The 19005-nt window shown below is 46.0% G+C and overlaps 1 protein-coding gene, 1 long non-coding RNA gene and 1 other non-coding gene across 4 annotated transcripts in view; 1 reads left to right on the forward strand and 2 right to left on the reverse strand.

The window, feature by feature from the left end:
- Positions 1–7273: 7273 nt before the first annotated feature.
- bag1 (BCL2 associated athanogene 1) overlaps positions 7274–19005 on the forward strand; it is a 15414-nt gene continuing 3682 nt past the window's right edge. Inside the window, exons 1-7 of one of the 2 annotated variants that reach the window (XM_007905306.2) lie at positions 7274–7345; positions 9871–9999; positions 11721–11803; positions 12459–12572; positions 13905–14012; positions 14515–14577; positions 15155–15275. In XM_007905306.2, coding sequence (XP_007903497.1) covers positions 7309–7345; positions 9871–9999; positions 11721–11803; positions 12459–12572; positions 13905–14012; positions 14515–14577; positions 15155–15244 — 624 coding nt within the window. In that variant the 5' untranslated portion in view covers positions 7274–7308 and the 3' untranslated portion in view covers positions 15245–15275. Of the gene's footprint in view, positions 7346–9870; positions 10000–11720; positions 11804–12458; positions 12573–13904; positions 14013–14514; positions 14578–15154; positions 15346–19005 lie in introns of those variants that run through there. The other variant, XM_007905305.2, reaches the window with a different exon arrangement.
- On the reverse strand, positions 17710–17781 carry trnav-cac. Its single transcript has one exon. It is a non-coding gene; the product is annotated as a tRNA-Val (tRNA).
- LOC121848128 lies at positions 18463–18981 on the reverse strand. The gene is made up of 2 exons (XR_006084859.1): positions 18871–18981; positions 18463–18620 (listed from the first exon to the last, which is right to left on the reverse strand). It is a non-coding gene; the product is annotated as an uncharacterized LOC121848128 (long non-coding RNA).

Below are 19005 nucleotides of genomic sequence, written 5' to 3' on the forward strand. Positions count from 1 at the left end.
TTGCAATTCTCGTGCCATTTTTCGTTCATATGATGCTCCTTTTCATCTCTGCAGTTGAAAACTTCATGGAATCATAGGTTATGAAACAAAAACAGATCCTCAAGACCTAGTTGTTGTATTTCTCCACATGAGAATTCTGCACATAGTCAAATCTCATTCTCCCTTTTGCTCCTCATACACTTTAATACATACTTTAAGCAATACTAGAAAATCTTCCCCTGTTGGGTGCTGATTTTACAGCATTTTACTTTTTATTTCAGCTTGTTTATTAATGCTAATTGCAGAATCCGAATGCCAATCATCACTTTGAATATAGTTTTCATGTTTTTTTAAAATGTCATTAGTACTACATAAAACAGGAAACCGTCATATGATGCATTCATTGGTAAACTATAGAAGCAAATAGAGTATAAACGTGTGTAAACATTGTCCGCAACCAAAAACTGAATAGCAATTTTAAAAAGACGAATGTGCAACAAAGGAAACAAGGTAAGCAAAGCAGCTACCTAACATGCTAAGTTCCTCCTTTTCAAATAGACTTTACATATTATCAAAGCAGTGAGGAAAAGCGTTATCTCAGTTTTCTTAACTGACTACTGCCTCACGTTTATGTTTACAACAACAAGATTACATTTGTATAGCGCCTTTCACGTCGGGAGGACGTCCCAAGGTTTAAATCTACATGTTTAAAATCTTACATCACTAAATAAGACTGATTTTTTAATAAAACTTTCACTGTACATTAAAATTTCCTTTTGTGTCAGAAATAGTATTTGACTTGTGTGTCTGCTCTTAAGAGCTCCTGTGACATAAACAAAGTGTGCTTCAAAATATATTTGCTTGGAAACCTGCATATGGGAATTGGTTGACTTTCATTCTCTGATCATAACTGTTGAATATGCATTTTCGAAACATTTCTTATGTCTACATTTTTTAACTGGAGGGACTCGTGCTCTAGGTCCTGAGATCCCACACCAGAAAACCTCAACACAAGAAACTACGGCAAGCCATTTAATGGAATGTGAACATTTATTTTGAAAAGGTTTGAATGTGGATTACATGATAGTAACACCAGAAGATCACAAAATAGAAATGACTGATGATCAGGATCATGTGCTACGTCTGTAATTTGATTATTACCTTGGATCAAGTTAATTTTAAATACTACGTCGGTATGAAGATTCTTCAATAAAACCTGTTTAACCAGTTTTAAAAAAATGATTATTTAAATTTTCCTTTGAACCTTAAAAAATTGATCAATTGTTTGGATTTTTAAATAGTTTTATTTAGACTTTTTCTTTTTGGTCAATTTCTTTGATTTCTTCTTAGGAGCTGATTTTTTGCCTTTTTTCTTAGATGTTTTCTTTTTTGATCCTTTTCCATTGTCTTTCTTCTCCTTGGAGTTGTTGCCCTGAGCTTTTGTTGGATATTCGACCTGCTGACCCTGGCATTTCCCCTGTGCAGCAACGTAAAGGGATAAAGAACACCAATGAATTAGTCAAGAATAAGATTTTCTATCCCATAAAGGTCATCTAACAACCCTGAAAAACTCCTTCAGATTCTGCTACCTTCTTTGTATTATGAAAATTAGGTATTGGTACAAACAGGCAGATTTGCTGTATCTGGGCTTTTACTTCCCTTTGAAAGAGGAAAGCCTCACTGGTGATTGCGTTGGTGTTTGTATTTAGATTCTCTCTCACCTGAAAACACTTCCTGCAGCAGTCTGGAGAGGACATGGTGCCAGTGAAATCTCCCCGGCCACACTCCTTACAATAGCGAGTCCCACACCATATGCACATGTAGGTCTAAAGTAAAAGAGAAATAGCTTGGTAACCAATGAATGTGCACAGCTTCAGCTTGTTACATTTTTATCCTCCCCTTCCACGGGAGATGTGAAAAGCGCTGTATCAAATGCAAGGATTATATTTATTATATTACCATCATGAATATTTTCATCCTTGCCTATATGTATTACCCTCATTTTTTATGTGGTGCAAGATTGTTATCCCCTGCCTAACCTCAATGCCCTGTTCTCATCGATGCATTCCGTGCTGAGTGGTGTTGCAGTGTAAGTGGGGTCTCCCGGCAAACAAACTGGCTCCGAATGTTGGAATTGAATCGACTCTCTATGGTAGTCTCGATGGTCTGGTTCATGAGCCAGCCGAGTGTGCAGCACTCCAAGGCACTGCTAATGACAGACCAGCGAGCCTCGCTCGTCAGCAGGACTTGGAGGAGCAAACATTGCTGGGGATAGGGATTCTTCTCACGGCTCCTGTTAACCCTGGGTGCCAAAGCCCTGATGTGCAAGGTGGTCCTAGCTGGACAAAGAGTAGGAAGCTTGAAAGACAGTGGTCTCAATGGAACATTATGGAGTTTTAGCCGGTTAATCTCTAGTAGGATCCCAAGTGCACACTCTGGCTCCCCAAACTGGCGTTCACCAACCTTCACCTAAATACTTTCCTTCTAGTGAAGCAGGGTGTGTGCCTTCAGGGAGAGCGTGTGCATTCCATTCCAGATACATGACTAGGTGGGCATAAATATGTAGAACTCTCAGTCTGGTTTAAACTTTATGTTGGGTTTCTGCATATGACAGACACCAGCAGTCCAAAAATTAATCCCCCCAAAATAAACAGTCATTATCTTACTTATCTAACAATAATAATCCTTGCATTTGATACAGTGCCGTATCATGTCACTGAGACGTCTCAAAGCACTTCACAGAATATATTGTACAATGGATTGACTGTATCTTGTGAGTGGTATCCAAGGTCTTGGAAAGAGTTGTCGCCTCCCAACTGCGCTCTTTCCTTTCCACCCATTCTCTTTTCGAACCCCTTCAGTCAGGTTTCCGTGCTGCCCATAGCACAGAAACTGCCCTGGTCAAGGTCACCAATGATATCCTGACCATCTGTGACCAGGGCTCCCTCTGTCTCCTCGTCCTCCTCGACCTATCGGCAGCATTCGATACGGTCGACCACGCTATCCTACTCCACCGCTTGTCCTCCCACCTCAACCTTCAAGGCACTGTCCTTGAATGGTTTAGGTCGTACCTTTCTCACCGTCTTCATTTCGTCTCGACGAATGGCTTCTCCTCCACCCCCCGCACTGTCTCATGTGGTGTCCCTCAGGGCTCTGTCCTCGGTCCCCTCCTCTTCACCCTCTATATGCTCCCCCTCGGTGACATCATCCGCAGACATGGAGTTAACTTCCACATGTATGCGGATGACACCCAACTCTACCTTTCCTCCTCTACTCTCAACTCCACGACCACCGATGTCCTGACAGCTGCCTGTCCGACATCGAGTCCTGGACGAGAGACAACTTTCTTCAGCTCAACGTGCGAAAAACCGAGGCCCTCCTGATTGGCTCACGTCAGCGCCTCCGCACCTCAGGCGCTGACACCATCAGCATCCAAGGCTGCACTCTCCACCTCTCAAAGCCAGTCAGGAACCTCGGCGTTTTGTTCGACCCTGAGCTGTCCTTTCTCCCTCACATCCGCACCACAACTGGCACCGCCTTCCATCACCTCCGGAACATCGCCAGACTACGGCATTACCTCACCCCTCACGCTGCTGAAACCCTGGTCCACGCCTTTGTCACCTCAAGGCTGGACTATGGGAACTCTCTCCTCGCCGGCCTTCCCGCCACCTCCCTCCACAAGCTGCAGGTCATTCAGAACTCTGCAGCTCGTGTACTGTCCCGCACCAGGCTTCGCGACCACATCACTCCCACCCTCGCTCGCCTCCACTGGCTCCCCATCCCCCAGAGGATTGATTTCAAGATCCTCATCCTCACCTACAAGGCCATTCACGGCCTTGCTCCCTCCTACCTCTCCAACCTACTATCCCCCTACCTACCTGCCCGTACCCTCCGTTCCTCTGGCTCCGGTCTGCTCCACGTCCCCCGCCCCAACCGCCCTACCATCGGTGGTCGGGCCTTCAGCCTCTCAGCCCCGAGGCTCTGGAACTCCATCCCCCAGTGCCTTCGCCGCTTCCTCCCTTTCCTCCTTCAAGGCCGGTCTCAAAACCTTTCTCTTTGACCGAGCCTTCAGCTCCCCTCTCGACTCTCTTCCCCCTCCTCGCTCCCTCCCTTCCCTCCCCTCACCCTGACCATTTCCCCCCTCCTCGCTCCCCTTCCCTCACCCTGACCATTTCCCCCCTGCTCGGGTCATGACCCAACTGTGCAACGCCTTGGGACGTCCTCCTGACGTGAAAGGCGCTTTATAAATGGAATCTTGTTGTTGTTGTTGTTGTTGAGTGATCACGGCAGCCAATTGCGCACAGCAGTGTCCCACAAACAGTTATGGAATGAATGACCAGATTTTTTGGAGGGCGAGATTATTACTCCAGAAACCCCAGAAATACTATTGCATGTTTTCTACAGAACCACTTGGTTAAATGAGCAGTGTGTCCAGGTTAGACCAAAGGCCAGTTCAGCTCAATTCCCTCCACTTCTATAGACACACAGCGATTTCAAAGCACATACATTTTTGAAAAAATTTGTGTTAAACATGTAACAACATCCAGCTAAGCTTTACATCAATTTGTAGAGAATCAACTCATATTACCATGTTCACCTCGCCACAACCCCATCTGCACATTTTTGTCAATGTTCTTATAATAAATCACAGATATCTGGTTCTGTCTGTGTGGGTTATATTTCCCTCCTGAAAATTATGCTGGATGAGAAGTTATTGCAGTAGTAACACAATTCATCACGTTTCCAGTCCAGGTAAAGCCGAGGTTGATCTTCCTGCTTTTTACATGAAACGTGTCAAGGTTGTTTCACGCTCATACAGCGCCCAGGCTGATAGACTGAAAACATTGAAGAACTGCATCATTGATCTGATCAATGCCTCGATACATCTCATTCTTCAACAGGAGCACAAACCAAGCATCTCGATGTACAGTAACTGCTTCAGGTTTCGTTATTTCAGAAATGTCTGAAAGTAAGGCAGTGTTTTGGGGATGTTGTTGCTACAGAGATAATGTTTGCTGTTGCCAGAGGCAACTGAGCTGGGCTGGCGTTTGGTCTAACCTGGACACACTGCTCATTTAACCAGGCTGTTCTTTCGTAGAAACCATTGAATTGTATTTCTTTTTTTCAGTTTAAGATTAATGTTGCAAAATCTTGATAATATTGTATCCAGACCTGTGTTTACTTGTTAAGGCTCATAAGCGATTTTGAGATTTACCAGAATTAATTACACATAAAATAAAAGGACACCTCGGCAGCTCAGAACATTCAGCTGTTTGTTACCAGCTATTCAGAGCTTTTGTGTAATCTCTGCAATAAAGCAAGCAGTGGACAACCAAATTCAACAACTGTTGAGAAAACTAGTTCTTCGGTTTACTGAGCCATGATTGGTTGATTGACACTTGCACAGCATTTGAATTATTTTGACTTCTTTCTGAGAGTTGATTTTAAAATCACGTTGAAGTACATGATCAGTGTGAGGTCCTATTTTTTCAATTTGGGTTTATATATACGCAAAGGCAGTTTATGCACTATCCTATCAAACCTTTAAATGCTCAAATGACCAGTGAGTGCAAGTTGACATTTTTTTAAATGGAGATTTATATTTTAAGGTTACTAAGTCTCTCTTGAATAACTATCCCATGTTTATGATGCAAGAAAATGGAAAAGTTTGTTTCCAGTTCTGGTCACCACATTATAAGATGGATATAGCAGTGATGAAAAGCGTAGATTTATTCAGATGATACAAAGGCTGGCAGGTTAGTGCTGTCAGTATAGACTGGATAGTTAGGCTTTTTTTTCTAGACAAGAGATGTTCGAGGGACCTAATAGAGGTGCTCAAAACTTTAAAAGGGCTCGATAAGGTTATCATAAATAGGCTGTTTTCACTGTTTTGGGGAGTCCATTACCAGGGAATAGAACTACGAGATAGCGATTAGAAGATCTAAGAGAATTTAGGAGGAACTACTTCACACAAAAATAGTGAACAGGGGAGCAGCCATGGGTTGGCCACGGCCCATTTAATTAGCGCACAGGCCTACCTGTTGCTCTCCGTGCTGCCTTAGAATAGAGAGTGATGGCAAGAGAGCCAGTGCAGGAATATGATACAGTAGTGTAGCTAGGATTGGAAATTTAGTCATTGGTCATTCCCATCAATTGGTGCCCATCCCAAATTGCCATTCCTAGTGATGTCACTGATAGTGAGATTGTGGAACTCGCTGCCCGAAGCAGTGGTTGAATAGATAGTATTACTAATGATAATAATCCTTGCATTTGATATCGCACCTTATCACATCTTTGAGAGGTCTCAAAGCGCTTCTCAGCGCTTACTGTTAAGTGAATTGACTGTACATTTTGTGGGCAAGATGTGGCAGCCAATTGCCCACAGCAAAGTCTCACAAACAGTCATGGATTGAGTGACCACATTTTTTTTAAGGAATTATTATCCCCAGAAGACCAATCCGCCAATCAACTAAAAATCGGGTTCCTACTTCTGTTAGGTAAACAAGTGTGTGGAGATGCTTTTAACAGGAAACTAGCTACACATGTGAGGGAGAGGGGAATAGAAGGGTGTGCGAGGCAGTAAGGATTAGGTGAGACTCATGTGGAGTAGAAATACAAGCACAGTTTAGTTGGGTTGAATAGCTTATTTCCACACTGCAAATCTACGTCAAATGGAATTCCTGGATCGAGTTCACTTCGCAATGGGTGTAAAGCATAAAAATCATTATGTGCTTCTCAGTTACAGACGCGGAATTAAAAGTATTTAGGTGACTGTTAAATAACTTTGTATTTCCGTTTTCTTTTAACGGAATTCAAAAAAACTCGAAGCCCCTCGACAAAAATCTGCCAAGAAAGCATTGAAAACAGGTATTTGGAGCATCAAACGCTTAAAAATGTAGGTGTAGTGAGAGTACACCTTACACCCCACAGTTGAGGTGATGGGAGAGACAGTAATGTGAGTATGTTGCTGGTGTGGGCGCTGAGCTCTGTCTGCAGTCAGGGAGGGAGGAACTAAATCACCTTTGTAGCCCAAAGTCAACCAAACACTCGCCCCAAAATAGCCCAATCTGTGGCCTCCCATGGGTACAGAGTGGCCAATTTGTTTTCCCTGCACAGACAGTTCTGCCCCACAAAAACCCGCCCAATAGGCGTGAAGCCGCCCAACCCGACCGCACTGCTCGCGGTCTGTAGGCCCCGCCCACCTCTTGACTGACAGCAGCTGAGCGGCTCGCCCCGCACAAAGATGGCGGCCGCGGCAGGCCGGGGGCGGGGCGAGCTGCCGGCTTCCGGTGCCGGCGGAAGTAGTGGTTGAGCGGGTGTGAAGGAGCGATGGCGGGGGGAGCGGTGGCTGTCACGTTGATGCACGGTAACGGTGTGGGGGGGGCGGGGGGGCGGCTCTGGCCGGGCTCTGCTCCACACTCCAGCCCGAGGCTCGGGTACAGACCCTTCCCTGCCCAGGGCCTTGGCACGTCATCCTGATGGGAAAGCAGCTCAGTGAATGCTGCTGCTGTTGTTGTTGTGGTGGTGGTGGTGGTCAGGGCGCTGCTCCCCGCGGCCCTCTGCTCCAGGGCTCACCACTCGCCTTGTCCGCAGAGCGAGGGCGGCCCTGATTTAGTCCCCAACCTCCCGGTGAGGAGCCGGGAACCAATGACAGGAAACTCACACACTTTACTGAGACCCCACTCGGGCTTCCCAGCACTGGGCTGTGCTCTCCCTGAAAACTGATGCCCACCACCAACACCAACACTCCACCCCCACCACACCCCCCACACACACCACCATCCCCCCCAACACCATCCCCCCAACACACCCCAACACACACCACCACCCCCCAACACCTCACCACCATCTCCCCCACCACCATCCCCCAACACCCCCCCAACACCATCCCCCCAACACCCCCCCAACACCCCCCACACCCCCCAACACCATCCCCAACACCCCAACACACACCACCATCCCCCCACACCTCACCACCATCTCCCCCACCACCATCCCCCCACCACCCCCCCACACCCCCCAACACCCCCCAACACCATCCCCCAACACCCCCCCCCCACCCCCCCAACACCCCCAACACCATCCCCCCACCATCCCCCCCACCCCCCAACACACCCCCCAACACCATCCCCCAACACCCCCCCAACACCCCCCCAACACACATCCCCCAACACCATCCCCCCAACACCCCCCCACCCCCCCCACACACCCCCCCAACACCATCCCCCAACACCCCCCCCCACCCCCCCACACACCCCCCCAACACCATCCCCCCACCCCCCCAACACCCCCCCAACACCACCCCAACACCATCCCCCCAACACCATCCCCCAACACCCCCCCCAACACCATCCCCCCCAACACCCCCCCCCCCCCCCCCCCCCCCCCAACACCATCCCCCAACACCCCCCCACCCCCCCCCAACACACCCCCCCACACCATCCCCCCAACACCCCCCCCCACCCCCCCCAACACCCCCCCAACACCATCCCCCCACCATCCCCCACCACACCCCCCCCCCACCCCCCCCACCACCCCCCCACCATCCCCCCCCAACCACCCCCAACACACCCCCCCACCCCCCAACACCATCCCCCAACACCCCCCCACCCCCCCCAACACACCCCCCACCACCATCCCCCCCACCACCACCCCCCCACACCCCACCCACCCCCCCACCATCCCCCCACCACCCCACCACCACCCCCCCCACCACCCCCCCAACACCATCCCCCAACACCATCCCCCCAACACCCACCACCCCCCCCCCCACCCCCCACCACACACACCCCCACCACACCCCAACACACACCCCCCCACCACACCCCAACACACCCCCCCACCATCCCCCCCACCACCCCACCCTACGCCACCCCCCCACCACCCCCCCACCCCACCACCCCCCAACACACCCCACCACCCCCCACCATCCCCCCCACCCCCCCACCCCCCCCACCCACCCCCCCACCACCCCCCACACCATCCCCCCAACACCACCACCCCACCCCCCCACCCCCCCCCCAACACACACCCCCCACCACCCCAACACACACCCCCCCACCACACCCCAACACACCCCCCCCACCATCCCCCCACCACCCCACCCCACCACCCCCCACCACCACCCACCACCCCCACCACCCCCCACCACCCCCCAACACACACCCCCCAACACCATCCCCCACCACCACCCCCAACACCACCACCACCCCCACCACCCCCCCACACACACCCCCCACCATCCCCCACCACCACCACCCCCCAACACACACCCCCCACCACACCCCAACACACACCCCCCACCACCCCCCACCACCCCCCCCCACCATCCCCCCACCACCCCCCACCCCACGCCACCCCCCCACCACCCCACCACCCCCACCACCCCACCACCCCACCCCCCACCCCCCCACCACCCCCACCACCCCCCCACCATCCCCCCACCACCACCACCCCCCACCACCCCCACCACACCCCACCACCCCCCACCACCCCCACCCCCCCCACCATCCCCCCCACCACCCCCCCCCCACCCCTACGCCACCCCCCACCACCACCACCCCCACCACCACACCCCACCACCCCCACCCCACCACCCCCCAAACACCACCCCACCCCTCGTTAGAATAATAAACATCATCATTATCTTTACATCAGATAAAGTATCCTTCATGTCAGGAGATTGTCTCAAAATGCTTCACAGAATTTTCCTTTTAAAGTGCAGTAACTATTATAAGTGAATGCCTTACATGTTAAACTTGCTAAAATTGTGTGCAGAGAAAGCCTATGTTTGTAAAATTGTTCCTTGGAATACCAAAGGGACTCCTCAATCGGTGTAATGTAATGCTGATCAATATGTTGAAAGATGTCCTGACTTGTGCTTTATTTCAGGCTCCTCTAAGCATAAGATTGAAATTTCATCAGAACAGGAAAATAAAGAGCCCATGCTGCAGGACATGGCCCGGGTCATCGCTCAAGTCACTGGGGTGCCCCAGCAATTGCAGAAACTAATATTTAAAGGTAGGACTCCTTGTAAAGGATAATGTACTCATTTATCTTTATTAAGCCATATGTTCCTTCGGTGGTATTGTTCAGGTAAAAAAGTGTGTTGTCAACTTGATGCAGTAAGTAGTACTTGTGGTTGTAAGCCTGACATCAGGACTTGAACTCATAGTGTAGGCTGATATTCTAGTGCTAATGTTAAAATTATAAGGGGTTTTGATAGCCAAACGGGGAGAAATTATTTCCAAATGTTTGCCACATCACCTGCTTCCATTCCCATCTCGTGCTCAGTTTTGCTGAAACCCTCATCTACAGACTTACATTTTTAAAAGCCCTTCTCCAGTAGGAACACCTCATCCAAAACTTTGACAATCATCATCCTTATCCACAAAAAGCTTTGCATGCCCATCACTCCAGTCTTCGCCAGGATACCTGTCATTCAGCAGACATTACTAAATGCAAGTTGTTGTAAATGTTTGTTACTCAAATCAGCTGGCTGGTGATTTTATCAGGCCCGAGACCATTTCCAACATTCCAACTTCCGCTCCCTCCCTCCCTCCCTCCCTCTCTGATGAACGTCTTCCCAGGACAGCGGCAGAAGCCGTCGGTTGGGAGGATGCTGCGGGGAGTGGAAATAATATCGTCCGGAATGGTCCCGGGATGGATAAAATCACCTGCCAGGTTGCATGCTGTCCGGGGACTCCCTGTTGAACTACGCTGGTATAAATTGTAGGAAATCAATCTACTCATCCACACCTGACTTTCCGTGTCAGTATCCAGTACCCACTAAAGTCTAGTAATGCACAAGTTAAAATGCAATGTACAATTTGCTCTACTCAGCATTGTGTTTGATTTGATACAGACTTTTTATATATTGTCTGTTGCTGAGTGCTTTTAATTTCTATAATGCTAGACTAATGATATTGATTAGTATTATCAGCTGCTTTTCAGTGGATCTTACCTTGAAATACTGATTTTTTTCTCTCTCGGACAATCTTCTCCCATCCTTTGCCTTCTGAACAAGTTAGATTCCTTTTTCCTTTTACTAGAGGGTGGTTTCATGAATGAGTTGCTCTCTGCTACTTTGTCCAAATGACGAGGCAACAGGACATTAAATTATTTATGTGCAAGTCTTAACAGATGCTATGCGAGGGTTGTAGGTTATTTGACAAAAGAGATGACTTCTTTGTTCAGATCTGATACCTACAGAAACCCATCAACATGCTTAGGAGAATCCAAACCAGACTGAGAATTCTTAAGCACGTTGATGGTACAAGTCTTGTAGCTCAGTGGTTAGAGCACTCGCCTTGCAAGCGAGAGACCTGTGTTCAATTCCCGGCAAGCGAAACCTTGGGCAAGTTTCCTTACTCTACACTCCTGATAATAATCCTTCAAGAAAAAAAAATAGAATAATAAATTGGTACTTCAATCCACGACTGTTGTGGGACACTACTGTGCGCAATTGGCTGCCGTTGCACCTCAGTTGACTGCCTGGACGTACCCAAGGAGAGCTTTGAATGGCTTTCCATCCTTTTCTATTCTGTTGTTTCAAGGAGTGAAATGTGTCTTTTCTACTTGGAACCTCTCAGGAATTTCAATGCTTAATTTGATTCGCTTCTATCAGAATGGGAACTAACTCGAAGCAAATATACCATTTGGATACTACCCAACTGTGGTAAGGTGCTTCAATAATAATGGTTTCTCAGTAGTAACAATATTTTTCTGTTCTTGTTGTGCAGGGAAATCTCTTAAAGAGATGGAACAGCCTTTGTCTGTTCTTGGTGTTAAAAGTGGCTGTAAAATAATGATGATTGGCAAAAAGGTACATTCCTATCTTTTCTGTTTTATTACTACCTGATTAACGTTATTAAAAAATGTTTAAAGAATAATAGTATTGTTGACTCACTTCACTATATTTTGGGGAAAAAAGTGTTGATTATCCAGTAGAATGCTTCCCCATCGGTGGAAGTAGCATAGAGCTCCTAGATTTGCTCTTGCGGGCTGCCCCAAGATTATGAGGACAGCTCAGTGTCGTTGTCTATGGTTTGAGAAGCCTGATTTCTATTCGGACCCTTGAAGGATTTGAATAAAAGATTGGCCTATATATTAATTTCCAACAGTTACTGCATAATTTAAATGGAAGGAAACCCACAGGCATAGTGGAATGAATCTTTGTTCTGCCCAGTTGTAGCAATTGGGAAGTGCACAACTTTTATGATTTTAATATAGTTCAGCTTTTCATTTGTGCCTTAGCGAGATGTCATCTGAGCTGAATCCTTGTAAATGAAGATATTCACTACTCCATTTTGATCATGGTCCCAATGAAATCCCCAAGTGAATTGGTTTAATCATTCATTATAACTAAGTATATGAACATTTGTTCCTGTATCTCCCAAATCTGGATATTTTTACCTAAGACTTAGTATTTTCTATAACTCATCCACCCAGCCTATAAATAATTTTCTTCACTCAAATAGAACAGTCCAGAAGAAGAAGCTGAAATAAAGAAATTAAAGGACTTTGAGAAATCTACAGAACAGTTGTCGCACAAACTGGAGGAAATTAATGGCGAGCTGGTAGGCATTCGAAATGTGAGTCATTTCTGGTACTTCTTAAAATCCTCTTTTCTTTTTCTCTTCTTCCCCCCTCGCAATATACACTATTTTATTTTCTTGGAATCCTAGAGTTTAAGATGACACTCTGATGCAGTGCTGAGGGGGTGGGGAGGTTGAATTGTCGGAGGTGCCATCCTTCGGTTGAGACGTTAAATCAAGGTCCCATCTGCCTGTTCAGGCGGAAGTTAAAGATCTCATTGCATTATTCAAAAGTTTCTTCCAATGTCCGAGCCAACATTTCCCTAAAATAAATTTGGTTAACCACTCCGTGGCTATTTGTGGAACATTGCTCTGCGCAAACCTGGCTGCTATTTTACCCACAAAATACAGTCAATCCACTTTACAGTATATCCTGTGAAGCGCTTCGAGATGTTTTGACAATGTGATAAGAGACTTGTTTTGATTGGACTTGGGCTTCAGTCACTCCTGTGGTCAGTTTGCAGCACTTGTTATGCTTCTTTATGATGTGGTTAATGTAAGTAATCTTGAGGACATGGTATCCATCTCCAATGCCCCTTCAAATAGCCTGACAAAGAATTGGTTAAACTCTTTATGTGCAGCTGATGAACATATTTTGTCAGATACTGCTGAGATTCCATATCTTATATCTCTGAGAATGCACTAATTTAAAAGTTCAGACACACATCCACTCCCTCCTCGGCTCCCATCCCCAGCTCTGGTGCCAGGACTGTTAAGTGCCTCAGAATGTCCTCCTGATTTGAAAGGCACTGTATATAAATGAAAATTTGTTGTTGTTGTAGTTGTAAAGACAGATGGGTAGTCTGATATTTTGTTTGATTTTCCCTTTTGTGGTGAGGGAGAAACATTGCAGAATTGTTCCTCTTAAGATGAAATGGTTTTGATATTGTCTTGCCCATTGCCTTGCCAAAGAGAAGGCTTATTGGCCAAATAATAACAATAATAATTTGATATAGTGCCTTATCACATCATTGAGATGTCTCAAGGCGCTTCTCAGAATATACTGAAAAGTGAATTCACTGTATATTTTGTGGGCAAAACGCAGCAGCCAATGTTTATCCCACAAACAGTCATGGATTGAGTGACCAAATTATTATTATTTTTTTTTGGCTTATATATTTTGGCTTATACATTTGGCTTCACCTCTTACCCACTTCACCTCTCTCAAGTGGCCTTTTCTTCCTTTTTTTTCTTTTCCTTCCTACATAGGCACTATGCAAATGTATGGATTATTATTGTTCGATTCTTTAAGATCTTACAATAAATATGGGAACTTTAAGTAGAGACGTTTTTATCCTCTGATCCAATGATTTTATTCTGTTCACTCAGGGCTTTCTTGCCAAGGATCTACAGTCTGCTGCATTGAACAAACTAGAGAAAAAGGTGAAGAGCACAGCTGAACAGTGTATGAAGTTCCTCGAACAAATTGATGCAATGGTGGGTAAGAGTTACTTTGACTTCTGATTCAGCTGGCATTGAATGTAAACCTGATTTTCAAAATGGATAAAATGTCCTGGAAAGAATGCAAGTTTTTTTTTAAGAAAGCCTAATATTATATCAAAGCCTCAGTACGAGTCGCACAATTGCAAAACTGTTTGACCCTCAGCCCAGCTGCTGATAATAATAATAATCCTTACATTTGATACAGCGCCTTATCACGTCTTCGAGACGTCTCAAAAGCACTTCACAGAATATACTGTAAAATTAATTGACTGTATATTTTTGAGGGCGAAAATAATCTCTGCCAGAATCCCTCTGCCTCAATCCATGCCCCCACCTCCTCCCCGACGTCCAACCCTGTCATTATACAGCTCTCCAAGACTTTGCCATACATGAAGGAGCTACATGAATGCAAGCTGTTGTGTATGTGTGAATTGCGGTTAATTTGTGTCCGTTTCGCTCCTGTTTAAATTCTAAAATGTAACCCATTGCTTTTCAGAGTTTGCCTGAGGATTTCAGTGACTGCAGATATAGGAGGAAAGGTTTAGTAAAGAATGTACAGGTGAGTTTTTTTTGCCTGCTGGAGATTTAAAACCAGATTAAGGATATGATTACTTTTGCTCATCAATAAATAAAAGCGTTCACCAAACTGCTGTACCACTGCTTTGCTCAGTTTATACTGATGTGCTATGCTAAACTGAGTTTATACAAGTCAAATTGTCTGCTCATTTCATTTAAAAAGTTGCCTAGTAATGTTAGGAACTTTAACCCATGTTTTGTATTAAGTGAGACACCAGGGTATCCTTTATATTTGAGGGCGAAATTAATATTTTGATTCTGACTTTCGCTGTTGGACATTTATGTACAATCTGATATCTTGTGAAAACCTGCTTGTATAGTGCAAGTGGACAATGAACCACTGGTTTACCGGAAGTGCAGGATTCTTTAGGCACGAGTGGCTGGTTTGCTGTGCGTTATATGTAGACAGCCTCATAGTGTCCAACAGTGTCACAGAAAATGCTGGAAACTTAGGAGAGTGGTTGGCAGCTTCTTGCACAGGAGGTGACATTATCAAAAGTATGTTTATGAAGACTTTGCCCTTGCTTAATATGAGAATGTTCATTTTATTTCTGTTGCAGACTTACTTGGCTCAGTGTGATGTTATCGAATCAAATATCTTACAAGAACTAGAAAAACTTCAGTCAAACAACCTGGCTCTTGCTGACTAAGGAATTCACACAGTAACTGAGAATTTTAATAGTAGGAAACTATTCTTTTCAGTTTTTACTATTTAATGTGTAAAATCTATTAAATTATTTACAAAACGGCATAAATGTTATGGAAACCAGGGAATCTTTTAATAAGTGGTACTGAGTACTGTAGAATAGTAATATTGGTCAATATTTTCCTTTTCTATTCAGTCACACGTAAGGTGATTTGCACGTCATCGGCTGCTGAAATTTTGAGTTATTAGCTGGGCCAATAGAAACAACTTCTTCCATGGAATCTGCTAAACGGCCCCCCACTACACACCTGTACAGTGTGCTAGGCCCCACTACACACCTGTACAGTGTGCTAGCCCCACTACACACCTGTACAGTGTGCTAGGCCCCACTACACATCTGTACAGTGTGCTAGGCCCCACTACACACCTGTACAGTGTGCTAGGCCCCACTACACACCTGTACAGTGTGCTAGGCCCCACTACACACCTGTACACAGTGTGCTCTGCCCCACTACACACCTGTACAGTGTGCTAGGCCCCACTACACACCTGTACAGTGTGCTAGGCCCCACTACACACCTGTACAGTGTGCTAGGCCCCACTACACACCTGTACAGTGTGCTAGGCCCCGCTACACACCTGTACAGTGTGCTCGGCCCCGCTACACACCTGTACACAGTGTGCTAGGCCCCACTACACATCTGTACAGTGTGTTAGGCCCCGCTACACACCTGTACAGTGTGCTAGCCCCACTACACATCTGTACAGTGTACTAGCCCCGCTACACACCTGTACAGTGTGCTAGGCCCCACTACACACCTGTACACAGTGTGCTCTGCCCCGCTACACATCTGTACAGTGTGCTAGCCCCGCTACACACCTGTACAGTGTGCTCGGCCCCGCTACACACCTGTACACAGTGTGCTAGGCCCCGCTACACACCTGTACAGTGTGCTAGGCCCCGCTACACACCTGTACACAGTGTGCTCGGCCCCGCTACACATCTGTACAGTGTGCTAGGCCCTGCTACACACCTGTACACAGTGTGCTAGGCCCTGCTACACACCTGTACACAGTGTGCTCGGCCCCGCTACACACCTGTACACAGTGTGCTCGGCCCCGCTACACACCTGTACACAGTGTGCTCGGCCCCGCTACACACCTGTACACAGTGTGCTCGGCCCCGCTACACACCTGTACAGTGTGCTAGCCCTGCTACACACCTGTACACAATGTGCTCGGCCCCGCTACACACCTGTACACAGTGTGCTCGGCCCCGCTACACACCTGTACACAGTGTGCTCGGCCCCGCTACACACCTGTACACAGTGTGCTCGGCCCCGCTACACACCTGTACACAGTGTGCTCGGCCCCGCTACACACCTGTACACAGTGTGCTCGGCCCCGCTAAACACCTGTACACAGTGTGCTAGGCTCCGTTCCTCTCGCACTGTTTGCTCGACATTGCTACCGTGGGAAGTGTTGGGATCGCAGAGGCAGTGCGGGCGGGAAATCGGCTTCACGCGGCCTCGCAGCCTAAAGTGAGCTCTTGTGACAAATTCTTAGCAAGGTCTGCACTATTCAGTTTAATATTTTGAGTATTTTAAACACAATAATAATCCTTGCATTTGATATAGCGCCTTATCACATCTTCGAGACATCTCAAAGCGCTTCACAGAATATACTGTAAAGTGGAGTGACTATATTTTGTGGGTGAAACGCGACAGCCAATTCCACACAGCAGTGTCCCACAAACACTCGTGGATTAAGTGACCAATTTAGTATTTTTCTATTGAAGGAATTATTTCTCCCAGAAAAGCGATCAGCCAATCGATTAACGACCACAACTGCATGTTCAGGAAATACATGCCTGTAGTTTTAATCCAAGTTGTTTCACAAAATGCATCTCAATAGCACCGATCATCCCTCGCAATTTTCTGCAAAATTTGTCAAATGCCCCACAATTTTTGGCAAATATTTCTGCACTTTTCTATTGGCCCAGGTTATCAGGCATTTTAAAGTTGACTTATTATTGGTGACATCTAGCATTCTTTCATAACCCAAATGTACACAATGTGTTTTTGTATTCTGTCAATATTTATGTTGTATTGCTCCAATGAAATTTTTTTTCACAATGCAGTCTGTTTCTTTAATAAATTACCTCCCATTAGTTAATTGAAATAGCAATTTTATTTAATAGTGATTTCACAATTTTATGAATAAATTCAGTTTTTCTACATAATAATAATCCTTGCATTTGATATAGCGTTTTTCATGTCTTCTAGACGTCTCAAAACACTTTACAGAATATACTGTAAAGTGAATTGACTATATTTGTGGGCGAAATACGGCAACCAATTGCACACAGCAATGTCCCACAAACAGTTGTGGATTGAAGTGACCAACTTATTATTTTTTTCTTGAGGGCTTATTATCAGGTGTGTGGAGTAAGGAGACTTGCCCAAGGTTTCGCCCTGCCGGGAATCGAACCCAGGTCTCTCGCTTGTGAGGCGAGTGCTCTAACCACTGAGCTACAGGACTGCAGTTTTTCTACATAATTAACTGTACAAATATAATACAGCAGGCACAGGAGAGTGAGTGGAGTGGTTAATCCTTCATTCCTTTCCTCCTCCTCTGTCCAAATCTGAGCTACTCCGCTTCAAGTATTGTTTCCAGTGCTGGAGTGTGGGGGGAGCGGGGTTAATAAAGGGAGTCGACAACAATTTATCCGGGGGCAGCTGAAGAGCACATGTGGGAGAATCTGAGGAGTAAGTTACCTCACTGGTGGCTTACTGGGGGAAAGATGCAAATTTGATTCAGCAGCTTTTTGATAAAAATGATTTTTTCCAATTATTTATCTTGGATTGGCAGCGATAGGTTCTGTACTTTACTACATTATTGATAATTGAAAACGTAGCGGTTTTTAGCAAGTACATGGTGTAAGTTCCACTCAATGTACAAAAGTAGAAGGGTAAAGTATCTACACTCACTAATTGTTTCAGAGAACATACTTACTGTGACCTCTATAAAGTGCTGAATTCTGGACAGTTTAAGAGCCAACTCTTAAATCACTTAAATAAAGCCAAGTCTTTCATCACAGTATAGCTCGTCCCAAATGTGAAAGGGAAGCGCATTCGTCCAACCTCCTCAGTTTCCATTATTTTTACTAGCAATCTATTAGACACCATATTGCTATAGTATTAAATAAATGTTAATGTTCTCTGCAAATAATTATCTGCATATAATTCCCAATATTAGAGATTCTGACTTTTTTTGTTGCTTCACCAAGTGAGTCTGTAACTGTGTGGAAAGATCTTCCTGTGGAGATACTGCACCATCTCCTCACGGTTCTGCAGCTTGTCAAACTCGTGGAATGGAATCTGGAAAAAGCAAACGGGTTTTGATGTTAAAGTGAAATCTCCGGAACCCCAAGTGGAAAATGTAATTGCCAGTATAGCCACCATTCTTTCAGTGTTTAGATATTTTGAATGACTGTATTTAACTTTATGCAGTACCTTCAAAGAACCCGCAGTTAAAGGCTGGATTTTGTTAACTAAACATTTTTCAGCTGTATTGGACAATTTTTTTGTACAGCTCTCTCCCAAACAATGGTATCACTGGATTGTGTACCTGCACAACATCATAGCCCAGTAGCTGCAGTTGTCTTTGTTTGATGGCCTCCTTTCCAATCAGATGGCAACTATTTACACAGAATCTTCTTTGATCATCAATACACAATGCTATCCTGAAACAGAAAAATAACAC

This window comes from Callorhinchus milii, unplaced genomic scaffold, assembly GCF_018977255.1.
Source record: "Callorhinchus milii isolate IMCB2004 unplaced genomic scaffold, IMCB_Cmil_1.0 Scaffold2, whole genome shotgun sequence".
Taxonomy (NCBI): Eukaryota; Metazoa; Chordata; class Chondrichthyes; order Chimaeriformes; family Callorhinchidae; genus Callorhinchus; species Callorhinchus milii.